A 21,884-nucleotide genomic window follows, 5' to 3' on the forward strand; every position below is an offset into this window, starting at 1 on the left:
ATTCCCAAAGGCTAAATTTAACTAATTTCAGTGAAGAAATCAATGAAATTTAATTATTTTTCTCAATAAATGAAGAAGAAGCCCAGTGTCAAGAAGAAGAGAACACTGAATGTGTCAAAAAGAAGCCGATTAAGTACAAATACAATTTGTCTGATGCATTGCAATATAAACAAGAAATAATCTGTTCAAAATGTAATCCACATTTGTAGTTATACTCAAACTTCTTACAGGTTTGAATGTTCACTATTCGGGTTAATTGCAGAGTCATTCATTATTCTGTAATGAATCCCTTAAGGAAAAAAAGGTTGGAAAACCAATGTTTTACAGGAGGATCTACTCTTTTCACTACTACTACTCAGGCCAAACTTCAACTGAAACAAAAGACATTTAATCAAATGTAGTGGGAAGAAGATCATAGATTTATTGAGCATGTTGATGCTCCCCAAGTGATATTTTTTTTTTTTTCTATTTTGGACTCTTCATGAGTTTTAGTGTCCTCTGGGCGAGAATGCCAACTTGCACTCAAGATCATGATCAAATAGGGAGGTTGATTGAAATTTGCATTCGTGCTCCCAATGAAATACATTTAGCAGCAGCCATGGGACAAACATATTTATCATTAATACTGGTAAGATCTTCAGCACACAAGACTGTGCACACTAAATTCATACAAGCTCTGTATTATATCCTTCAGCTTTATTAAGAAAAGTGCTAATCAAAGTTTAGTATTATATATTATTAGAGGTAATTTCATGTCATTATAAGTACTTTGTGGAGCTCTTCACTCCAAACTGTTTCCCCCATCAGACGGACAGGCAGAAGCAGATTTCCCCTTAATGTCAGCTTTATAATCAATCAATCAATCAATCAATCAATCAATCAATCAATCAATCAATCAATTTTTATTTATATAGCGCCAAATCACAACAAAAGTCATCTCAAGGCACTTTTCACATAGAGCAGGTCAAGTACTCTTTAATTTACAGAGTAAGTTGCATTTATAGCTTTTAATAGTTTGTTGATTTCTCACGTATGTTAGAAACATGGCGGCGTTCATTGCTTTATTTGAATAGTCAATTTGGTATATTTTTTATGGAGCCCTTAAGTCCCAAAAGGTGGTATTTTTTTATCTTGTGGGCACAAGATTAAAAAAAATACCACCTTTTGGGACTTTAGGGGCTCCGTAGTAATTCCTTCTCTCTTCTCTAATAATGTTAGTTATAAAACAGTTACATTCTTTCTATTTGAGGATGGTTTCCTTCACAGTAAAACCCTGTGCAGCTAATTGGCTGCCCTGAGCAGCTGTACCCACACAGTTGGGTCCCTGTTTCTCAGTGTGAGTGTGTTGTCCTACAGTAAGCACAGCACTGTTCAAACATTTACACAAGAGACAAGTGAATTCACCACAGTTCGTTTTATCACATCTGGACAATACTTTCTCTAAGCCTTCTGGCTAATCTTTTTAAATCCATCGTGTTCCTTGGTGTTTCTCAGATTGATATCGAGGATTAGCGATAATCCCTACATGTGTAATAAATTGCAGCCGGGACTGAGACACTGATCAGCCCACTTCAGACTGAAGAAACCTCATGTTACACTGATGAGGAGCACCATTGCTTTTGGCACGGGCTTATCAATAGAAATATCCGGGAGGAGGTTGGAGTGTCTATATAACTCTTTAGCTGCTGCTGAGAACCGGCTTATATTTTAATGTCATTGCCTAAACAGAAGCAAAACTTCAAGAGTAATCCGCATCTAAGCCGAGCATCTTGAGGACCTCAGCAATGATCTCCACTGTGATGTGCAGCAGAGAGACGCTACTAAACATTCAGTGCAGCAGTCCCAACAGGAGCTCTGTCAGGATCGAGCCCCGCAGGAACTCCATTCCCCCAACACAGACTCTCACTGCTAAACATCTGCTGGCGTACCTGCCCAGACCACAGCCAGAGTCCATCCGTTACACTCCTTACTCTTACAAGGTACAGCTTTCTTTTTTATATGATGTGATGTGGTTTTTAAAAAACTGTTAATTGGTTCTTGAACATACCGATATCGAACAACTTAATTAGAAACCAAAAAGGGAAATGACACAGGTGACAGTGTTAAATGACCTTTACACTTTCTATTTAACTGAGCACAGCTTAGAGTCTAATGTTGGTGTAATTCAGAGAAATCTGCAATATTTCCTTGATTTTTTTTTCTGGGGAAGCAAGAAGCACATACCTGAACTTCTTGAATTTAAGGTGCTGCATCACTTCACTCAACCATTTAATGAGTCTGGGGGGTTCTGAGCATCTCCAAATCACTAAAATGAAAGTTTTTACATAATTGCCTTTTTCTCTTCTTCACTTTGTACTATTTTACCAAAACGTTTCTCTTAACTTAACTGCACCCCATACCTCCTTTAAATTAATTAACCACTAATTGTGGTTTAAGATTCTGTTTCATTAAAATTTGGACAATTTAGAAATACTTTTCAAAGATTTGTATGGATGTGTTCCTCCTCTGAATCAAAACTGTAATCACTAAAAGAACGTTTTAATAATAAATGTCTTATTCCAGCCCTCCAAATTCTGTGTAACCAGTCTCTGTATACATATTTTAAAAACGCCAAATTCTGTATTCTTTTTACTCTTTTTCACTCTTTAAAAATAGTTTCGTTGCTCAACCCTCATATATGAAGAATGTTTTTGTCTAACTTGAGTCAGACCCACAGTTGGTAATGTTTTTTTATTACTCTGCTGTTTTTTTCTGCTAAAAAATAAACATAAAATGTAAAAAATTGAAAGTATTACAAATGTTATGACTATGTATTTGGCTTCAGTTACATATATGAGGCGGTGACACCATATATTGCAATCACAGGACCTAATTGTATCAGCTGTCCAAAGACATCTGACAAAGTTTGAAAATATATTTCCAAAAATTGATAATTTTGTACAGTGTCAAATCCTATGAACAAGGGAGGCAGAAAGTGATCTACACGAGTCAAAGATGGACTCTACATTGGGAGCTGTTTCGATTTTGACTGTTTTTTGAGAACAGTGAAGATCTATAGCACAGAGAAATAAACACTATCAGGCTATTGCTACACAGACAACACTTGTTAGGAAAATCAATTCTTTGATGGTTTTGGTCTTTTAACAAGAAAATTGTAGAATATTGCCAGAATTATTCTTTAAATATTAACGATCATAGTTCATTTTGATGTTTTTTTTTTCTAAAAACACAAACATCCCGCCAGATAGATATATAGATAGATACTTTATTAATCCCGAAGGGAATTTAAGCATATAGTGGTCTATTTAGTACAGACAATACAAACCAATGAAGAAAACAACTGGAGCTACTACACAGGCGCCCACTCTGAATTACTGATGATTGGACTTGTTTTGTTCAGTTTAGTCAAAGATTCATAGTTACTGACTATTTTTTAAGTAAAGTCTCAAAGTTACTAGGAATGATTGAATTAGTCAGTAACGTTGATGATTCATTTGGTTCAGCTTGAGGATTCAATATTTGTACATTCATGCGCAGAGCACCTCTACAGCACCTCCTCCCAAAATGAGATCGCTGCAAAGGATTCATCATAGCAGCACCATTCCCCACCTTACGGGCATTTTTTTAATCTTTAGGAGTTTTTTGGATACGGAGGACACAAAGTACACACTGGACATGGTGTCCAGATTCTGGCGCAATATGTCCACATCACCAGTATCCACAGCCACATTTCTCCAACACATTTGGAATGGGACACATCTTATGAATGTTCTTGTCCTTTGTGTGTCAGGTTTATACTCATATACTTATTGTTCTTTATTTCAGGCTGCAGCTAAATCCACTGTTGCTTCCATGATGACCACTGAAAGAACCTCTCTCATCCACAACATGAACTATGCCAACGGCTCATCGCTCCCGCCATCCCAGGAGGCCTCTCTCTCCCAGACCCAGAGCCCCCGCAGCCAGTCCTCTCAGGCTCTGACTTTGGTCAGGCAAGAGCCCCCTCACCAGCACACTATCCTAGCGGCTCCTCTGGAAACAGTAGATGAGACCCCAAAGCCTCAGCGTTTGCATCGCAGCAGAAACCTCAGGCGTTTCAGCTCCAGATGGCGCCAATCAATAGGCTCTGCTGGCAGCAGCAGCATTCCTGTCCATGCAGCAGAGAAACTGCATGCTGCAAAGACTCTCAAGAAGCGCTGTAAGCTGCTGGGTGATGAGCACTCATTACATATTACTGCCAGCAATCAGCGGCAACGTTATGTCACCAAAGATGGCAAGTGCAGGGTCAATCTTGGACCTATTACAGACAAGATTCGCTTTATCTCAGATATTTTCACCACATTAGTGGACCTCAAGTATCGCTGGTTCCTTCTCGTCTTCACTATGGGCTACATTCTCACATGGGTGGCCTTTGGTGGGATCTACTTCTTAGGTGCCTGGTTGCGTGACGACATTGCCCATGTCCATGACCAACAATGGCAGGCATGCTTTGAAAATGTCGACAGTTTCCTATCAGCGCTGCTGCTGTCATTAGAGAGCCAGAGGACTATTGGGTATGGCTCCAGGATGGTGACAGCTAACTGCCCTGAGGGTGTGGTCCTCCTGATGGTCCAGTCCATCCTTGGCTCCATTATCGACGCTCTGATGGTGGGCTGCATGTTTGTTAAAATCTCCCGTCCACAGCAGAGAGCCCAGACGCTGATCTTCAGCAAGCACTGCGTCATATGTGAACGTGACGAGAAGCTGTGCATGCTCTTCCGCATCGGCGATCTGAGAGAGAGCCACATGGTGGATGCCAAGATCCGAGCCAAGCTGATCAAGTCTAGACAGACCAAGGAGGGCGAGTTCATCCCACTGGAGCAGTCAGAGATCAATCTGGGCTATGACACTGGGGGAGACAGGCTCCTCCTGGTGGAACCTCAGACTATTACCCATGTCATCAATGAAAGCAGCCCCTTTTGGGAGGTTGGGCTCGAGCGTTTGAAGAGGGAGTCGTTTGAGATCATTGTCATCCTGGAGGGCATCGTGGAAGCATCTGGTTTGTAGTATTTTTAAGGCTGGTGCTGTCCTCCAACTAAGGCCATTTCCATACTAACATTTGAAAACAATGTCTACATGTGGAAAGTTTTCCATCTACATTTGCATTTTCAGATCCTTTTCTGTCTATATTCTGGCAAAGAGTTTGTTTTGATGGAGAGACCATGTGGCCTACTGCTTGATCTTCAGGATATGTGCTTTTTCTACCCGGACTCTCTCCGTAATCACTTGTTTAATGTTTCAGTATCACCAAACACACAACATAGGTGTTGCCCTTTACACATCTTTGTTTCTGCACAACTTTCAAATAGTGATACGATTGCACCCATTAACCAGAGAGTTTATTTACTCTCTAACTGAAACTGAAAATATATTTTCCATAAGGTGGTGATAGGCTACCTTTTCACCAGCAGCAAACAAACATATCAATTAACAACCATTTCTTTCATTTTAAGCAGCACATGTTTTATTTAGCTATGTGATGAAGTCATAGTAGATGGATAGCAACAGCCTGTAGATAGTAGACAGAGTTGCACGCTACTGCTGCCAATTCAAAATAGAAATCATCAATGTTGACAGTTCTCAAAAAAAGTTCTATTTCTCATTGCTGGTAAATGTTGGCCAGATATGGTTGGAAAGCCAGAAATGGAGAGAAAAATGTGTTTTCCAATGTATCTGTATAACAGGCTTTTTTGTTTTTTACTTGCCACAGTAAGAACCAGTAGGAGCACAGGTGGAAATAATAATAAAAAAAAAATGGCTGAATTCCATTTAGCTGCCTCAATGTCCTGGTATTGTGTGAGCAGGTTTACTGTCATACTGCCATGACTTACTGGGACATTTGAAAAGAACGAAGGCATCGTTTATTAGTTATACCTGTGCTTTTCCGACTGTGGCAAGTGAAAACCTCGGCTGTGTAAAAGGCCTGAATTAATTTGTTTGGTCTTTGTCCAATAAAGTGACATTTACCTGATTCTCTGACTGTTCACTGTGTTGCAGGTATGACATGCCAAGCTAGGACATCCTACACAGAGGATGAGGTCCTGTGGGGCCACCGATTTGAGTCGTGCATTTCCTTGGAGAAAGGGGCGTTTCGTGTGGACTACAGTGCATTTGACAAAACCTTTGAAGTCCAAATGTCCCAACTGAGTGCAAAGCACAGAAACACAGAAAAGGAAAAAGAAATTGTATTTTAGAAAATGTTGACAAAACAAACACTTCTTGTTTCTGTACATGGCATGACATATGACATATATAATGACATATAATGAGTGACTTAAAGTGATTGTGACATACCCTGATAAATAACAAATCATTTTTCATGAATATTGATCTCAGGGTAGCCATAATTTCTGTTGTTCTGTCTAATAAGGTTTTCTGCACGTATTTATTATAATATGCCATTCTAATAATGCTATATTATATAATGAATGGTTCATGATGTGTTTAAATCATACTACAAAAATAAAAATAAACATCGTCCTAAACCCAACTGTCTGTGGTCATGTCTGGGCAATTAAAAAAATATTGTGGCAAAATAAACTGAACACAAAGGTCGACTCACTAGCTTTGCCGGACCTTTTTTATCATGGTCTTCATATAATCTAAGTAATGAACTTCAGTGACGTGATAACAGGTGAACATATACATATTAACATTAGCAAAATGTAACAAAAGCACTCATGCTATAGTCACTGCTTCATTAAACATGTTACTAGCATTTAATGTTGTAGCTAATTGAGGTAAAATGAATTTTAATTCCTTTATAAATCATGGGGCAGTTTAATCTCTACAATACCATTTTTAAAATTTATCAGATGATCAGCTTGATCATATTTATATACGCAAAACCTTAAAGGATAGGTTTACAATTTTTCAAGTCTGTCTAAAAACAATAGTCAGGAGCCCAAATAAACATTGAGACGTTTTTCTTGCTGTAATCATTCCTCCTGTTCATACTGGCCATTAAGAGATCCCCTCGTAATGCACTTTCAATGTAAGTGATAAAGGACAAAATCCAAAAGCCTCATTCAGTGCAAAAGTTTATTTAGAAGTTTATTTGACCCAAATTGGACCAATTAAGTCAATATCTTTCGACGTTACAGTCTTTTTACAGCCATATTCCCTCTTTTTGTTACAATCCTTCCGGTGCAGCTAAACAGGAAAACACTGATGAGACACAAAGAGGGAATTTTGTTACTAAATAGACTATAATTGTGGGAGATATCCACTTTATTTGACTAACTCAGACAGCTGAGGCCTCATATTAGCTTCAGATAAACTTCTAAATATCTTTTTGCTCAAAACGAGGACTCTGGATTTAGTCCCCCATCACTTACATCGTAAATGCATTTGAAGGTGATATTATAATGGTCGGAATGAACAGGAGGAATGATTACAGCAAGCAAAAACTGTTTCAGTGTTCATTTGGACTTAAGATAGACTTGAGAAATTGCGAACCCATCCTTTAATCTGAAAAGTGACTACTGTCAGTTAAACAAAGTAAAAAGTAAAATATTTCCCTTTAAAATTTAGTGAAGTAATTCGTATAAAGCAGCATAGAAGTACTGGAGTACAAATACCACAAAATTGTACTTAAGTACAGTGCTTGGGTAAATGTACGTAGCTACTTAATATTTTTATGAAGTTTGTTGGAAACACTTCATTTTACCTTCAGTGTGAAAGATACGCATGTGTGTATTATAAGATCCATAATAAGATAATATAGATAATATAAAGTCTTACTTTACGGTCATGCACTTACTCCAGCCCAGCAGGTGGCGAAGATGCACCAAACGTCACATGTCGGCTCTTAAAATGTAAAGCCGAAGAAGTAGAAATATCAGAAGAACAGCATGATGGGATATGAGAGTCCTCCGGCGGCGCGCTGCCGCCATGTCACCTAGGGAGAAACATTTAGCGCTTCTTTCTGTCCTAGGCGTAGTTAGTCTTGCTCTCTATTATAGTCCCACTTTTCTCTACGCGACCTTAATTCTTGCAGTTTGTTGTATTGTGTGTTACTATAACAGCGGAGAACCGCTTCCCGCCAGGTTAGGCCTAAATCCGCGGGCTGGCCTGAACGTTCCAGCCGCGCTCCGGCCCTGGTTGTGGGATTGGTGGGTGACCGACGTGTCGGTGACCGCACGGGGTAGAGCGAAGAGTAGCAGCAACAAAGCCGGGCTTCGGGAGTCTGAGGGACACTTCAGACCAAGACCTGCTGATACTGGGATTTATCGGAGGGACGCTTTGGCTACTGACTCGTTTCTTTTCAGCCCTCGGGATTTCCTCATGGGGAGTTACATCGGGAAACCTGAAAGCCCAACCGCTGACTTTGGGAGGCCGAGAGCGGGGAGAAACCCCCGGGAGCAGCTGCGGGAAAAACTGTCCAGACCCAACCATGCTGTCTATACCCCAAACAGGAGGCTGTCATTTGCTGGGTACGTTTATAATAAAGTAATACAAAATTATACCAGCATCGTAAGCTGGCTCAGTCAGCGGCGTCAGGAGGAAAGTGAAGGAAGGGCTCTTTATCGGCACGAAACAAGCGTAACTATATGTGGAAATCCCCTCCAGACATTTTAAGATGTATATAAAACACTAACTTTACTAATAATGTGTGTCTGGTATATTTGACCACAAAAAGTTCCATTATATTGTTAAAATCCTTAAAATTGCATCTATTCCTTCTCCCTTCATTAAAAGAAAAATCCAGAATCAATGAATGTGCAAATATGTCATTTCAAAAGTTTAACAGCTTCACAGGAAACGTCTCCTACTTTACTGTAAAGTCCTTTCTCAGTGTTTGTGCACTGGAGGCTTCATTTTTCCACATCACACATGTGTAAGTTGAGTATTGGAGCAGGATTAGCTTCCAAACTAGTTGTGATACCACAAATTATGCTTGAAGGCCCACACCTTAAAACTGGATTTTCAATGAGCTCAGAGAAACTTTCCACTTTCACCAGATGGATGTGAAAACAGACTTCTAGTGTAAAACTCTGCACACTCATCATTCTGCATAGTGAAGCTCAAACATCCGACTGTAGTAGGAACAAGAAAAACACATGTTTGAGTAGTAATAAATGTATCTTGATGATTTTTTTTAATATACCTGCAGGTTGAAAGATTTCACGGCAGTAGCGAGATGATTGTCACTATTCAAGAAGTAACACTGCTGTGTATCATACTTTTAGCTCCCACTGTTCAACTGCTCACAGGAGATACTGGTGATTTGTATGCAGGGACATTTCTAGAGCTACTACAATGAGTGGAAACTTGGCTTCTAGTTGTTCTTAAAGACTTAAGAGTTGGAAGAGAGTTTTAATTTCCTTTATTTATATTTTAAACATATAACAACTTAAATACATGCAATTCTTCACAAACTATTCTCTACACAACACTGTTAAAAAAAACATACAAACAAAAAAACAGCAAAGACAGAATATACTTGAATAGAAACAAAAAAGGAACCTACAAGAAAAACAAAGAAACGTCATTTCATAGGACATTGATTTACTTAACAAATTAATCCATTCAATGAAAGTGGGAGCTTTAGGGCTTTTCTGAAGCCTCAGGATAAGTCTGGGGGCCCTCGGATTAGGAAAGCCCAATCTCTCTTCTTCCCACAGTGGACAGACAACAGTACAGTTCTAGCGATCACAGGCAGGTAGAGAACGGTTATTGAGGCACCGAGTCATACAAACATGCACGACTGTCAGCTTCATGTACTGTTTGATGTGTCCTCATCGTTGACTTCGGTAATCTGTATGTTAGGACATGATGTGGTCACATAGCCTGCCCTCTTTAAACCTTCAAAATGTACAGTTTTTGCCTGTTGTCCAGCAGCGAGTTTTATCCTCAAAATATATTCTCATGATCTCACATATGTCAGTTGTCTGCCCAGAATGGTGAAATGTTAAATCCAAAATTCAGATTGTGCGGCCAGTACTCCAACCTGTAGAGCAGAGCTGAGCAGCACAATGTGTGGAAATACTGGATTTAAAACCCTGGTTTCAGCTGAGGCAAACATCATTCATGGCAGACAGGAAACATCCTTTTGATCACAAACATATCTCATCTACTAGATGCAGGTAGCATTTATCTATCCTTTCATCATATTGTTTTTTTTTTTCCCCTCACAGGGAGCCAGTGGGGACAGCGGGGAGGTTCACGATCACCCCCCAGCGTCACTACCCCCTGCAGCAGCCGGGCGTCTCCTCGGTGGGAGTCCTGCCTCCTGTCAAATGGGACGGCTTCAGGAAGAAAAGCATCCTCAGCCCTCGAAACTCCCCGGCTGCCCTCAGTCCAGTCACTGTGAAGATCGCCAGGCCTGACCACAACTCCCCAAGGTCTTTACCTGCAAACACTTTGTCTGCCATCATACCAGCGTTTCCATCATTTAGTCTATTATCTAGAAATAAACCACATACGGCACATGTTGCATTACTGCTTATCATCTGTGCCATTTATTTCTATTCATTTTACTATTGTATGAAAATCAGCTTGAGTGAGTGATAACAGTAACTTGATGATCACTGAGATGGATTACCTCCATGTATTATGATTTTAACACTTCCTGAAAAAGGATTACAGAGAGCTTTGCATAAAAAAATGTCACAGACCTAAAGGGGAAATATTCTTCATCATTCACTCAGAGTTGTGTCCATATTCATACAGTAGTCCCATCACATATCTGATGTTAAGTATTTGTTCACACTTCATCCAATGCTTCACCAAAGCCTGATATGTAGGTTGAGCTCTACTGTGGTCTTGCTGTTTTGAATGTTAACGCTGACCAGAGCTGTATTGTCTCTGTTTTTGTTTTGTTAGTTTGGACCATCTGAGTTGTGCAGGGCTCCCCAAGGCCCCCGCTGACCCTTGCTCCAGAGAAAGTGTCCTCAAGGTGTTGAAGGAAAGCCGCAAGAGAGAAGTGCAGGATGAGGACAGAAACTTAACGACTGAACAGAAAAGCAAAAGAAGGTACCAGGCTGAAACAGTGTCTGAACACTTTCTATTCGCTTCAGCAGATATACTTTAGCCGCTGTGTCTGACCTTGAACTTTGTCAAGCTTATTTTCCTCCGACGGCTTCACAGAATAGCAGAAGATATAAACAAAGTATTGGCAGATGTGTACCGTATCTTTTTCCGTTCTATCCACTATCAGGAGCATACAGGTCAGATTGCTCCGTTACTTTATTCTTATTAAAGCGGAGAGGACGTCAGTGTGGACGTGTTGATACAGGAAGGTTTTGACAGCACTTAGACAGCCTGTCCATTTCCAACTGCTGTTAACATGTGAGCTGCATCCGGATGTGTTATCTGGATAAGGTAAAACACATGTCAACAATGTCAACAAAACACATAGTAATGCAGTGGAATCAGCCCGACCACATCTGGTGGGTGGTCTGGTTTGATCTGATCTCAGCTGAGTGTAAATGTAACGTGTACGGTGTGGCCACGTTCTTGGGGGGAAAAAAAATCCACCCAACATGTTGAAAGGTTGCCTCTCTCTGCTTCTTGCTGCTATCTAAAGCTTCTCATCCAAAAGCTAACGTGAAGACCTTCCTCTGCAAAGGAAAACTAACTAGAGCCCAAACAGTATATTACTGCAGGACACTCCACAAGGACATCCAAGATGAGGGTCGTATGACTGACGGGGGGTAGCCAACTAATGCTAGCAAGCTCCTCAACAGGCACTCATTACATTCTTAGAGTATAAGTAATGTTAGCCTAATTAGCAGCGCTACTGAGAAGTAGCCTAAGGATGTCTGTGTCTGTCTCAAGATCCTCGCCTCGCACAATGTAATCTCACGCATCAATTCCCTTGACCTGAGATAATGTTACCTCACACAGATCGTATGTTAATACCAAGTGGAAATGTGTAATGTCTGGCATGAGCACAGTACTGAAGCTCAAATGCCATTTTTAGCTAACAGCAGTGACACGACACCACACAGAGCATTAGAAATGAATCATATAAATGCTTAGATGATAAACTCGTTGTTTGGTGTTTTTGTATTCGATATGTTTGCAGTCTTGCTGTTTTTAACAAATTGAGACATTCTGCCTTAAAAAAAGACAAATACTGCTCAGGACTTGATTCACACATTCAGTCAATTTAGGTGTTGTGCATGTTTGTAATACATTTTCATTTTACTAGGCGTAACGACAGCGGTGGAAGCGCACACTCTGCTTTTGAGCCTCTTTTGCCCAATGGAACACCGTCACAACTGGTCCCCAAGTGAGTTTAACTTCTTAAGTGACACCTCACTGTCAGATCTTGTCTTTACGTTTTACTGACTGTGTATTTGATGCTGTGAAGCCCATAGCGCTGGGTGAAGAACAGTGGTTTTGTAAAGTGGGAATGCTTTTCCTTTCCTTCCTCCAGGCCAGGAAGCCTGAAAAGAGGGATGACGTCTGTGGCGGAAGAGTCCATCATGAAGAGGTCTCGTACCTCGTCCATCAGCTCTGGTAGTGGAGTCCATGCCCCTAGAGGAACCCCAGGCACCAGGAGAAACCCTATTCACAGCTCCTACAGCTCTTCACTAGGCCTCAGCCAGGTAATTCTTATCTGCTGCATCACAGCACACATGGCACTGCAGAGATAAAGTGAAGATGTTAAGCTTTATCTGCATGTTTACATTCACAGTGGAAGAAACCGTCGGCGCCCAGCTCTCCTCTGTCCAGCCCCGTATCTTCTCGCTCTCAGACACCAGAGGGAGCCTCGAAAAGACCCAGGTATGTCTCTGCTGGTTCCCTGCCTTCACGCTGAATCCGGTCATCCACATCTGATCTAATATAACAATTTGTATCTTGTGATTTCATTACCAGAGAGGACGACGGACTGTCTCCTAGCTCTGCATCCTCAGTGAGATCAGACCAGATAGCCTCCGACAAGGCACCTGTTACTTGTAAGTCTCCTTTATCACCAGTGGCCTGCTCAGGGGAGAGACATTTAGACAGTCTAGTAAACAAAGGACTTCCTCAGGCGTAGGAGTGCTGCTCCGTGCAGCAGATTATACAAGTCTGGATAATGGTGAAGGAACATTTCAGTCGATAATTTAAGTTGCATAAGGCTACTTTTCCCAGTTGCAATTAGATGCTACTATAATTGGACAGTGTCGTGTGATTTCCCTCCCACACCGACGATACATGTTGTCCTAAATTTCCAAACATGAGGCGAGGTTGTGTAGTACTCTTCTATTTATAGGATAAAAAAAACCCCTCACACTTCTATCTTGTTCCTAGTTCTTTTATTATACATGACAACATTTAACCACAAATGCTACATATAGATAAAAAGTTCTTTCTTTTTACCAGAGAAGGATTCGTTGTTAAATATTGTCATGTTCATGTGAAATAAACGAAAAACAGGGAGCGGCTAATTTATTATTGTTACCCAGCACCTGCAAAGAATTTATGGATGTGCATGTGTCTTCTCATGATTGCACGACTCTTCCTCTCTAAACGTGATAATCTGCACTATCTGTGTCAAGCTGCAGATGGTTTTCGGGCGCTTGTGTACTTAGTTTACCTGCTGCAGCTGTCACATAACACCAAAAACCTCCGACAACTTAAACATGACTGCAGCGCTTTTTTTCATCGAAGACAGGATCTGACTTGTTTGCATTTGGTTGTTTAGACACTGATTTGTCTTTTTGTTTGATTTATTCATTATCGTCCATCATATGGTGTTTTTGCAGCCAAACTGACTCCAGTCCCCAAGATCCCAGTCACTACCTCAAAAGAATCTACTGGTAGTGGTGGGAAGAGAAAACGGAAGATCCAGCTGGTGTCCAGCCACCCGGACAACCACATCTCTCTGGTGAGGAGTGCTGCTTGCTGCTTGAAACCCTTATTTTTTAATTATGTGTTATAGTGGCCGAGGTTTCTCCAAGTTGCTCACGGTGCTTGTTGATTTGCAGCCTCCGCCTCCAGAGCTGGGCTACACCATCACTGCAAAAGACCTAGATGAAGAGAAAAGGGCTGCCATCAGCAAGATCCAGAAGGTCCTGGAGACACCTGGTAAGTAAAAGCAGCAACAGGAAAAAAAACCCATTTAACTCTGCTTCACTGTTTATTTCATGCTGTACTGTAATCCTTTGTTCTCAGGACTGTTAGACATGTTTAATCTTTAGTGGCTGTTGACTCGATATTTTTTTTTTTTTTTTAGCTCCAGAGCCGGAGAAATCTGTCTCTCCCCCAGCCTCAACTTCCACCCAGCCTGCCTTGTCAACCACCTCTGCCCCCCCCACCACCACCACCACCCTGAGTAGCCTTCTGGCAGCTCCTCTGCCGACAGCGTCCAGCTCTGCCATCCCAGTCATCAACCTGGATCCAAGCCCAGGCAGCAGTGTCAGCACAGCATCTGCAGCCTCTAACCCGCTGCTGGAGGCTCTGAAGATGAAGAGCAGCAGCACTCCTGCTAGCTCCACATCTGCTCCCAGCACAACTACAGGTGGGAAGTGAAGGGGTCAAACAAGCATACTTGATGGAGAACAGATGAATTGATGGTGACATAACTTGATTTTTTTTTTTTTTATCCCAAAATTTTGTTTCCTGCTACAGTGCTGATCACTGCAGCTTAGATTAAATGAAGTCCTCTTGTACCAAGAACAGCTCAAACTGTCAACACAACACAAATGAGTTGATGATTATGCAACACAAAATTTACAAACTGAAAATTGTGTTTTTGAAATCACATTTTCAACCTGGATTTTTGGACTGAGATAACTAAAGATACATTTTAAAACTATAGAGATGTTTTTTTAATATCAAACATAAGGAGGTTAAATGTCAAACAGAAGAATAAAAACAAAATAACAAAAGTCACAGAATTTTTAATTTTTCTTTTAATCTTTTTCTTTGTTCTGTTATTATTTACATCTTTCTAATACACTGACCCAAAGTTTATAGACTAAAGTAAATTTATATATCTTATATCATTCCAATTTATCATACAGTACCAGTCAAAAGTTTGGACACAGTTTCTCAGTTTCTGTATGCTTATTTGATTCTGACTTGTTTTTCCCTCCATAATCGGCTTGTAGTGTCTGCAGTAACCACACTGGTGCAACCCAGTGGCTTAAACCTGAAGACGTCGACTACAGTGGATGCCCCACAGCTCCCTCCTGCCTCCCAGTCTCAGGCCTCCTCTTCTAGTGTGGAGCAGCCCTCTGCCTTTACTCAGGTGCTGGGCCAAGTCTCCAAGCCTCCCAGTAGCACCGCGTCTGCAGCAGGCCTGTTTAGTCTGACCAGCCAGACCAGCACTCCCACTGCTTTTTCAGCGTCTAACCCGGTCACTGCTACTACTGCTCCAGCCAGCAGCTCAGAGTCACTCAGTAACACCAACCCTCTGCTGGCTTCAGGGTTCAAGCCCATCTTCTCTGTCACCACCGCGTCGTCCTCAGCTGTACCACCCCTAGAGAGCAAACCTGCTGTCCAAAACTTCAAGCCCATCTTTGGAAGTACCACAGCTGCAGCAGGTGGCGGCTTTGTGCAGCCTCCATCCCTCACAACCACCAACCCGTCATCTACAGTTTCCTCAACTAGTACATCCTCAATGTTTGCTGCGTCAACAAGCAGCACCACAGTTGCACCATCAGTTTTCACTGGCTTGACCAACACCCCCACTGGAACAGCCTCCACCAGCTCCACCACCACCAAGCAGCCCGCAGCCGAGTCGGCAGTAAAATCCCTTTTCGGAAACTGGCCTACGCCATCAACGACAAGTACGAGCTCAGCCCCAGCGCAAGCCTCTGCTGCAGCGGGCACGTTTCAGTTTGGAGCTGCTACCACCACCGCTGCAGCTGCAGCTCCCCTCACCGCTCCTACCACCACCTCCAGCAACGGCACCTTCACCTTTGGTGCTACACAGCCGGACCCTCAAGCCGCCAACCAGAAGGTTTTCCCCTTCGGCCAGGCGCCACCCAGCCAGAGCACAACCACTGCTTCATTTGGAGTTTTTGCTATGGCCAACACAGCCTCCACCACTGCTCCCCCCACCACCCAGTCCACGTTCAATTTTGGAAAGCCGTCGTTTGAAGCGCCGGCAACGCAGTCGACCTTCAGCTCCACGGCAGCACCGCCAAAACCGTTCACCTTTGGAGGCGGTGGAGTAACATCCACGCCTGCCTCTAACCCTGCCCCGGCCCCTTTCAATTTCGGGGCACCTGCTTCCACCACAGCTTCCAGCTTTGGGACCCCAGCTAAACCAACATTTGGAGCCGGCTCGACTGGTTTTGGTTTTGGTGGCACCACCGCTCCCTCGGCTGCTCCCTCAGCTGCTCCCTTAGCTCCTCCGAGCTTCGGTGCAGCAACCCAGACTCAGAGCTCCTCTTCAGCCTCTTTCGCGTTTGGCGGTGCTGCTCCTCAGCAAGCTCCCCCCGGCCCTGCTCAGCCAGCATCCACTGGATTTAACTTTGGTGCTGGTATGCCACGTCCCCAGTTCGGAACACCGGTCTCCAATAATCCTGCACCACAGATGGGAGGCTTCAACTTTGGGGCTGCTGCTACTGACAAACCAGCTTTTGGTAAGGAAGGAAGACATCTGTTTTGTTTTGCTTGTTTATAGTTAAAGTTTCACACAGAAACTGACCAATCACATGCATTTGGAACATCTTTTGCTATCATATCCGCGAACGCAAGCTATGATTAATAAATAATCTTTCTCGTGATTCAATAATTTGGTTGCAGTCTGCTGCCTGCATGAGAATGACAACTAGTCTGAATGATAATAAGGAAGATGTAGCTCCGAACCAATTTATCAAAAAACCCTCTCTTTATAGGAAAATTGGAAACCTGTCATCCGCAGATCTTTTGAAGTGAATCACACTATGGACAGAGTTATTTCTTTTGCTCAATCACAGTTTGCTGAACTTCTGAAATGGTTTGGTGATAATTCACTCAGCACGGCTTGCTAGATTCAAATTATGTGTTACTTTCCCTGCAGGGACATCTACACCATCCTTCGGCCAGAGTGCTGCTGGTCCAATTCCCTTCGGAAGTCCTGGAACTCCGGTCCAAGGCTTCAACGCTGTTCCTTTCGGTAGGTCATTCATGCTGTTTTTACGACGGGGTGACGATGCAATACGTTGATCTGAGCTATGAGCTATGGTGACTATTCAAGCTGTGCTGACATGCCGAGTGTTTTTCCACAGCGCAACATGGTTACAAGGTTTTGATGAAGTGTTTGAGGTGTGCTTGTTTTCATGTCTCTTGCAACGCTGATGCGTCTGAAGGTGATCAGTAAACCGTTATAAAGGCTGATATCTGCAAGTACTGACAGGAATGTAGCAGTGAAACATAAATCCAAAACTCAGTTAGAAGCTACAAAAGTACAGAGAGCTGAATAGACTGAGACAGAGTCGACACTTTCTCTCTAGTTGCCACATGTGTTGATTCAGGGGAGGGAGGACACATCACAGGTCGGCCGCTGTCAGTCCAAACACCAAGCAGGACCACACGCACGTATTCACAGTTTGTCATGATTTAAGTGGACTGAATTGGTTAAACAGTGTAAAGAGTGTTTTGGGGTTGCTGTTGCATGCTGTGCATTTGTAACTGAGGATTTGGGCCTTGATCCTCACATCACTCCCTCATTCTTGATCCCTAAACATCGACAGTTGGAATCATCAGTCGAGGAGCCTTCAATTTGAGTCGAAGCATCGCGTTTTTCTTTTTTTTTTGTGTCATAGCACAGAGAGCAACAAAGCATAAAAGTCTACCGATGTTACAAACCTAGTCCTGTCTAACTTCAATGAGAATAATAAGAGCAATATATAGAAAGGAGAGCAGAATAGTGCAATACTCACTATGTTTCTCTGAGCTCTGACACTCTCAGCTCTGATATTGAATGCAAGGGAAGTCAGTTAAATCACTCCCAAAGCAGACAAGAGTCTGGCACTGCTTTATTGTTCTTTGCTCTGGTGTGATTTCTATTTTGGCTGACAGTCAGTCAGATGCCGTGCAGTAGAGATGCTCTGCAAAGAGGTGCAGCACATAGTTTATGTCTGCTCTCCTTTTTAGTGTATCTGGTCCTTAACTAAATATAATGCAAAGGCTGTTTCAGGCAAATCAACTCGGAAAATTGTGATTTGAGTCAACCAGAAATAGATATTTCTATTAAAATGTTACAGGTAGAGAGATCAAAAAGAAACGTTAATTTCCTTCCTTAGAAGCGACGCGTCTTAACATGTCCTGTGTGTTTCATTATCAGGGTCTCCGGCGACTCCCTCCTTCTCTATCGGGGCCGGATCGAAGCCATCTGGAGCACGGCAGAGGCTGCAGGCGCGGAGGCAACACAACAGGAAGAAGTAACCTGCTACTCGCGTCCTACAAACCTTTCGGAGGACTTCAGCTGTTGCTGCAATGGCTAATCTGGGTAACATTGCTCTGTTCTAAGCCCAACATCCCCAAACCAGGCTGCCACCATGCCCTCTGCTTCCTTCCCTCCTCCATTGGATTGTGCTGGCCCGAAACATTGTGTTTGCAGAGGAGTTGGAAAGAGCGCACCAGCTTGCTTAGTTCATGCTGCCTGGATGACTACATGACCCAGCGAGGGAATGTAGCGATGAGGAGATAGGATCCATAACAATGTACTATACTTGAAGAGAGAAAAGACGATTGAATAGTTTGATTCTGAACAAAAAGCATATCCAAAGTTCTCTTTTCCTTTACAGTACATGGACGCTCCCATTGGCTCGTCTTAAAGAGAAAGTTGAGTCAGGCAAAGACATGGAGCCTCGGCTCAAACATTTATTTTTTTACATGAAGTGCTTGTTGGTTTGTATGTTACCGAAGATTTGAGTACATTCTCTTAATGAATCTGAATAGAGCGAAATGTGTGTGAAATGTGTTGATTCAGATGAGGACACATGCTCAAGGTACACAACGCTGCAGTGTAAATGTAAAGTTATGAGACGTTTGCATTTTAAATTATTTTTTTAATTGGCTCTCTGACCCTGTAAATGAATGATGTGTTTCTGCACTTAAAGGGCAACTTAGTAAATGTCTCTGATTGTTACTGTAGTTAGTGCAGACCCTTGTGTTCTTGTTTCATACTCTGTGATTGCAAGCATTCCCAAAGTCCTCGTATGGACGGCCTTTTTTTTTTGTTTTTGTTCTTTTTTTTTTTAAATAGTGATTGCCAACACTGATGTAATTAGCAGGTCGGTATATGATTAGGATGATTACTCTTGACTTGTTCTGACAAACCAAAGCCAATTCCTCAACTTCATGCCTGTGAAAAGAATCTGTGACCTTTTATTTCATCTTTAAATCCTGAGATGTGTTTGTTTGTGCCAGACTACCTCTCTTTACTCCCAGGCACTGAATCCTTGTTAATTCACTGAGTAATATCAAATCTAATAGGATTGATGATAAGTCAGGCTTTTGTTCATAAGATTTTCTCTTTCAACTACTGTTAATGCAGATGTATCTTAATAAATAGTGAGTTTTAAACATCTACACAGCAACACATTTTCCATTTTCCCACCTCTGAAGCATCACTGTTAGAGTAGATAACAGCACATTAATGTAACATCAGATTTAGTAAAAATAGGAAGTCCTTATCTGCTTGGTAATTACAGAAAATCTCACTATGATGCAGGGATTTTTGTAATCGTAATTGCACAATGAATTGTAGAGTTTTGTCAAGCAAACATGGCGGCAAATCTATTGATGTCATCAGTCAAAGGTATTTTATCAAAAGTTTTTTTTCTGTTCTCAGTAAGAATCACTTCTTGTGAAAAGTGAGCAGCGTCTGATGCAGTTTTCTTTTTTCTTCGATTAGTTAACTTTGAATTAATAAAAACTGAATTTGGATGTGGATGTTCCAACAAGAACACATGAACACTTCAAGATTGTTATCCCATTCTTCTACTTTTCTAACCGTAAACAGTTATTGTGCAGTATGGAGTTACTTAGAACAGACCCACCGGCTGGTTGGTCGCACGGTTGTCATTTCTGACGGCCTTTACTTTTACAAAAGTACTCGTTTTGCAGCTCGGGGCACGGCGGGGGCGCCGGGGGGGGGCGGGGGGGCACTGGCCACTTGTTGGTATGTCTGGCTACTGAGCGTGGTATTACAACAAATCAGCCAACTCTAATCATCTTTATCTTGTTATTTCTGTGTCATACCAAACATTTGGCTCATCTCACATATGACTGCTTTATAACAAAAAAAAAAAACAAGACATATTCCAGTAACACAAAAGGGATTTTCTACTCTAACAGGTCAAAATGTTTGCTGTGAAAATTCAATATTTGTGCTTCCCCTTACCTTAGCCTGGGCCCAAACCTTTACCCCGACCTCAGTCATGGAGGGTAACTACTGGAACGGTATCGACACAAGTAGAGCTGCAACGATTAGATGATTAGTTGCCAACTATTTTGATAATCATTTGAGCCAGTTAAAAAAAAAAAAAAAGTTCAAATCCTCTTGTTCCAGCTTCTCAAATGTGAATATTCTCTGATTTCTTAATCCTCTATGATGGTAAACTGAATATCTTTGGGTTCTGGACTGTTGTTGGGGGGGAAAAACAAGACATTTTATAATCATTTTCTGACATTTTATAGCAAATAATTGCTATATTATAGTAAATTAATTGCTGCCGTAGACACAAGACCTGCAATCAAGAAAAAGAATATTTCCAAGCTCACAAACCATCTTGGAGGAGCGGTGAGAGCAAAACAAGCCCAGTTTTCATACTCTTGAGCGGAAAGAGATTTATAACTTTAAACTCCTGCAGTTTCATTATCAGCTACACCTCTCTGATTATTCATGATGCCGTAACTGAAGGAGGAATCTAAACTTGACACCTACATCGAGAGCAGTAACAATTATTTCTTAACAAAGTATTCATATTCAGTAACAGAAGAATATTGAGACTCGGCGCACAGGTGCTGCAGTGTTCGTTCCTCAGTGTATTGTAGTTTTTAATAAGTGTGGTAAGAATACTGAGACAATAATGAAACAGGATTGCGGCTGTATAAAAGCTGTCTGAGATTGGGACATACGGGGCTCAAATAAACACTTCAAATAAACAGTATTCATTAAAACAAAAATCAGGTGCCCATATGAACACATATGACAGGTTGTAATGTAAGTGATGAAGGGCAAAATCCACAGACAGTCCTTGTTTTGTGCAAAAATGTATTTAAAAGATTATTTGAAGATAATATTCAGCTTCAGCAGTCTGAGTAAGTCATATCAGGTGGATATCTGACACATTTACAGTGTTTTTAGCATCAAATTCCATCTTTGTGTTTCCCTGTTAAGCTGTGGTGGAAGTATAGTAACAAAAAAAGAGACTTCAGCACTAAACAGACTGTAACGTTGAAAGATATCTACTTGATTTGACTCATTTGGACGCTGAAACTTCATATTAGCTTCAGATAAACTTTTAAATACATTTCTGTGCATTATGAAGGGATCTCTGAAAGGCCAGTATGAACTTGCAATGTTCATTTGTTTTAAGACAGACTTGTACAATTGTGAACATACACTTTAACCCCCCCTTCCAGGCACAAATGTGTTTTGCTTCTTGTTACTTCAGTTGGATGTTTGAGCTTCACTGTGCAGAATGATGTTTGTGCAGAGTTTGACATTAGAAGGCTGTTTTCACTTCAATCTGCTCAAAGTGGAACATTTATTTGAGCTCATTGAAAATTTGAGTTTAAGGGGTGGGCCTACGATCATGATTTGTGACATCACAAGCAGTTTGGAGCCAATCATAGTCCAGCATTCAATTTACACAAGTGTGACGAGGAAACTTGAAGCCTCCGGTGCACAAACACTAAGAATGGACTTTACAGTAAAGCAGGGGACATCTTGTGTCCAGCAGTTG

At 41.7% G+C, this 21,884-nt stretch overlaps 2 protein-coding genes across 2 annotated transcripts; both read left to right on the forward strand.

The window, feature by feature from the left end:
- Positions 1 to 1,586: 1,586 nt before the first annotated feature.
- LOC122995320 (G protein-activated inward rectifier potassium channel 3-like) lies at positions 1,587 to 6,433 on the forward strand. Its single transcript, XM_044370465.1, has 3 exons — positions 1,587 to 1,979; positions 3,826 to 5,038; positions 6,037 to 6,433. Exons 1-3 carry the CDS (start codon positions 1,785 to 1,787, stop codon positions 6,231 to 6,233), a joined length of 1,605 nt encoding a protein of 534 aa, XP_044226400.1. The 5' UTR covers positions 1,587 to 1,784; the 3' UTR covers positions 6,234 to 6,433.
- Positions 6,434 to 7,890: 1,457 nt separating this feature from the next.
- pom121 (POM121 transmembrane nucleoporin) lies at positions 7,891 to 19,893 on the forward strand. Its single transcript, XM_044370464.1, has 13 exons — positions 7,891 to 8,474; positions 10,179 to 10,385; positions 10,867 to 11,016; positions 12,197 to 12,277; positions 12,425 to 12,596; positions 12,686 to 12,774; positions 12,868 to 12,947; positions 13,740 to 13,861; positions 13,962 to 14,061; positions 14,210 to 14,494; positions 15,087 to 16,568; positions 16,988 to 17,083; positions 18,254 to 19,893. Exons 1-13 carry the CDS (start codon positions 7,903 to 7,905, stop codon positions 18,352 to 18,354), a joined length of 3,537 nt encoding a protein of 1,178 aa, XP_044226399.1. The 5' UTR covers positions 7,891 to 7,902; the 3' UTR covers positions 18,355 to 19,893.
- The last annotated feature ends 1,991 nt before the right edge of the window (positions 19,894 to 21,884 follow it).

The sequence above is a fragment of the Thunnus albacares genome, chromosome 13, assembly GCF_914725855.1.
Source record: "Thunnus albacares chromosome 13, fThuAlb1.1, whole genome shotgun sequence".
Classification (NCBI taxonomy): Eukaryota; Metazoa; Chordata; class Actinopteri; order Scombriformes; family Scombridae; genus Thunnus; species Thunnus albacares.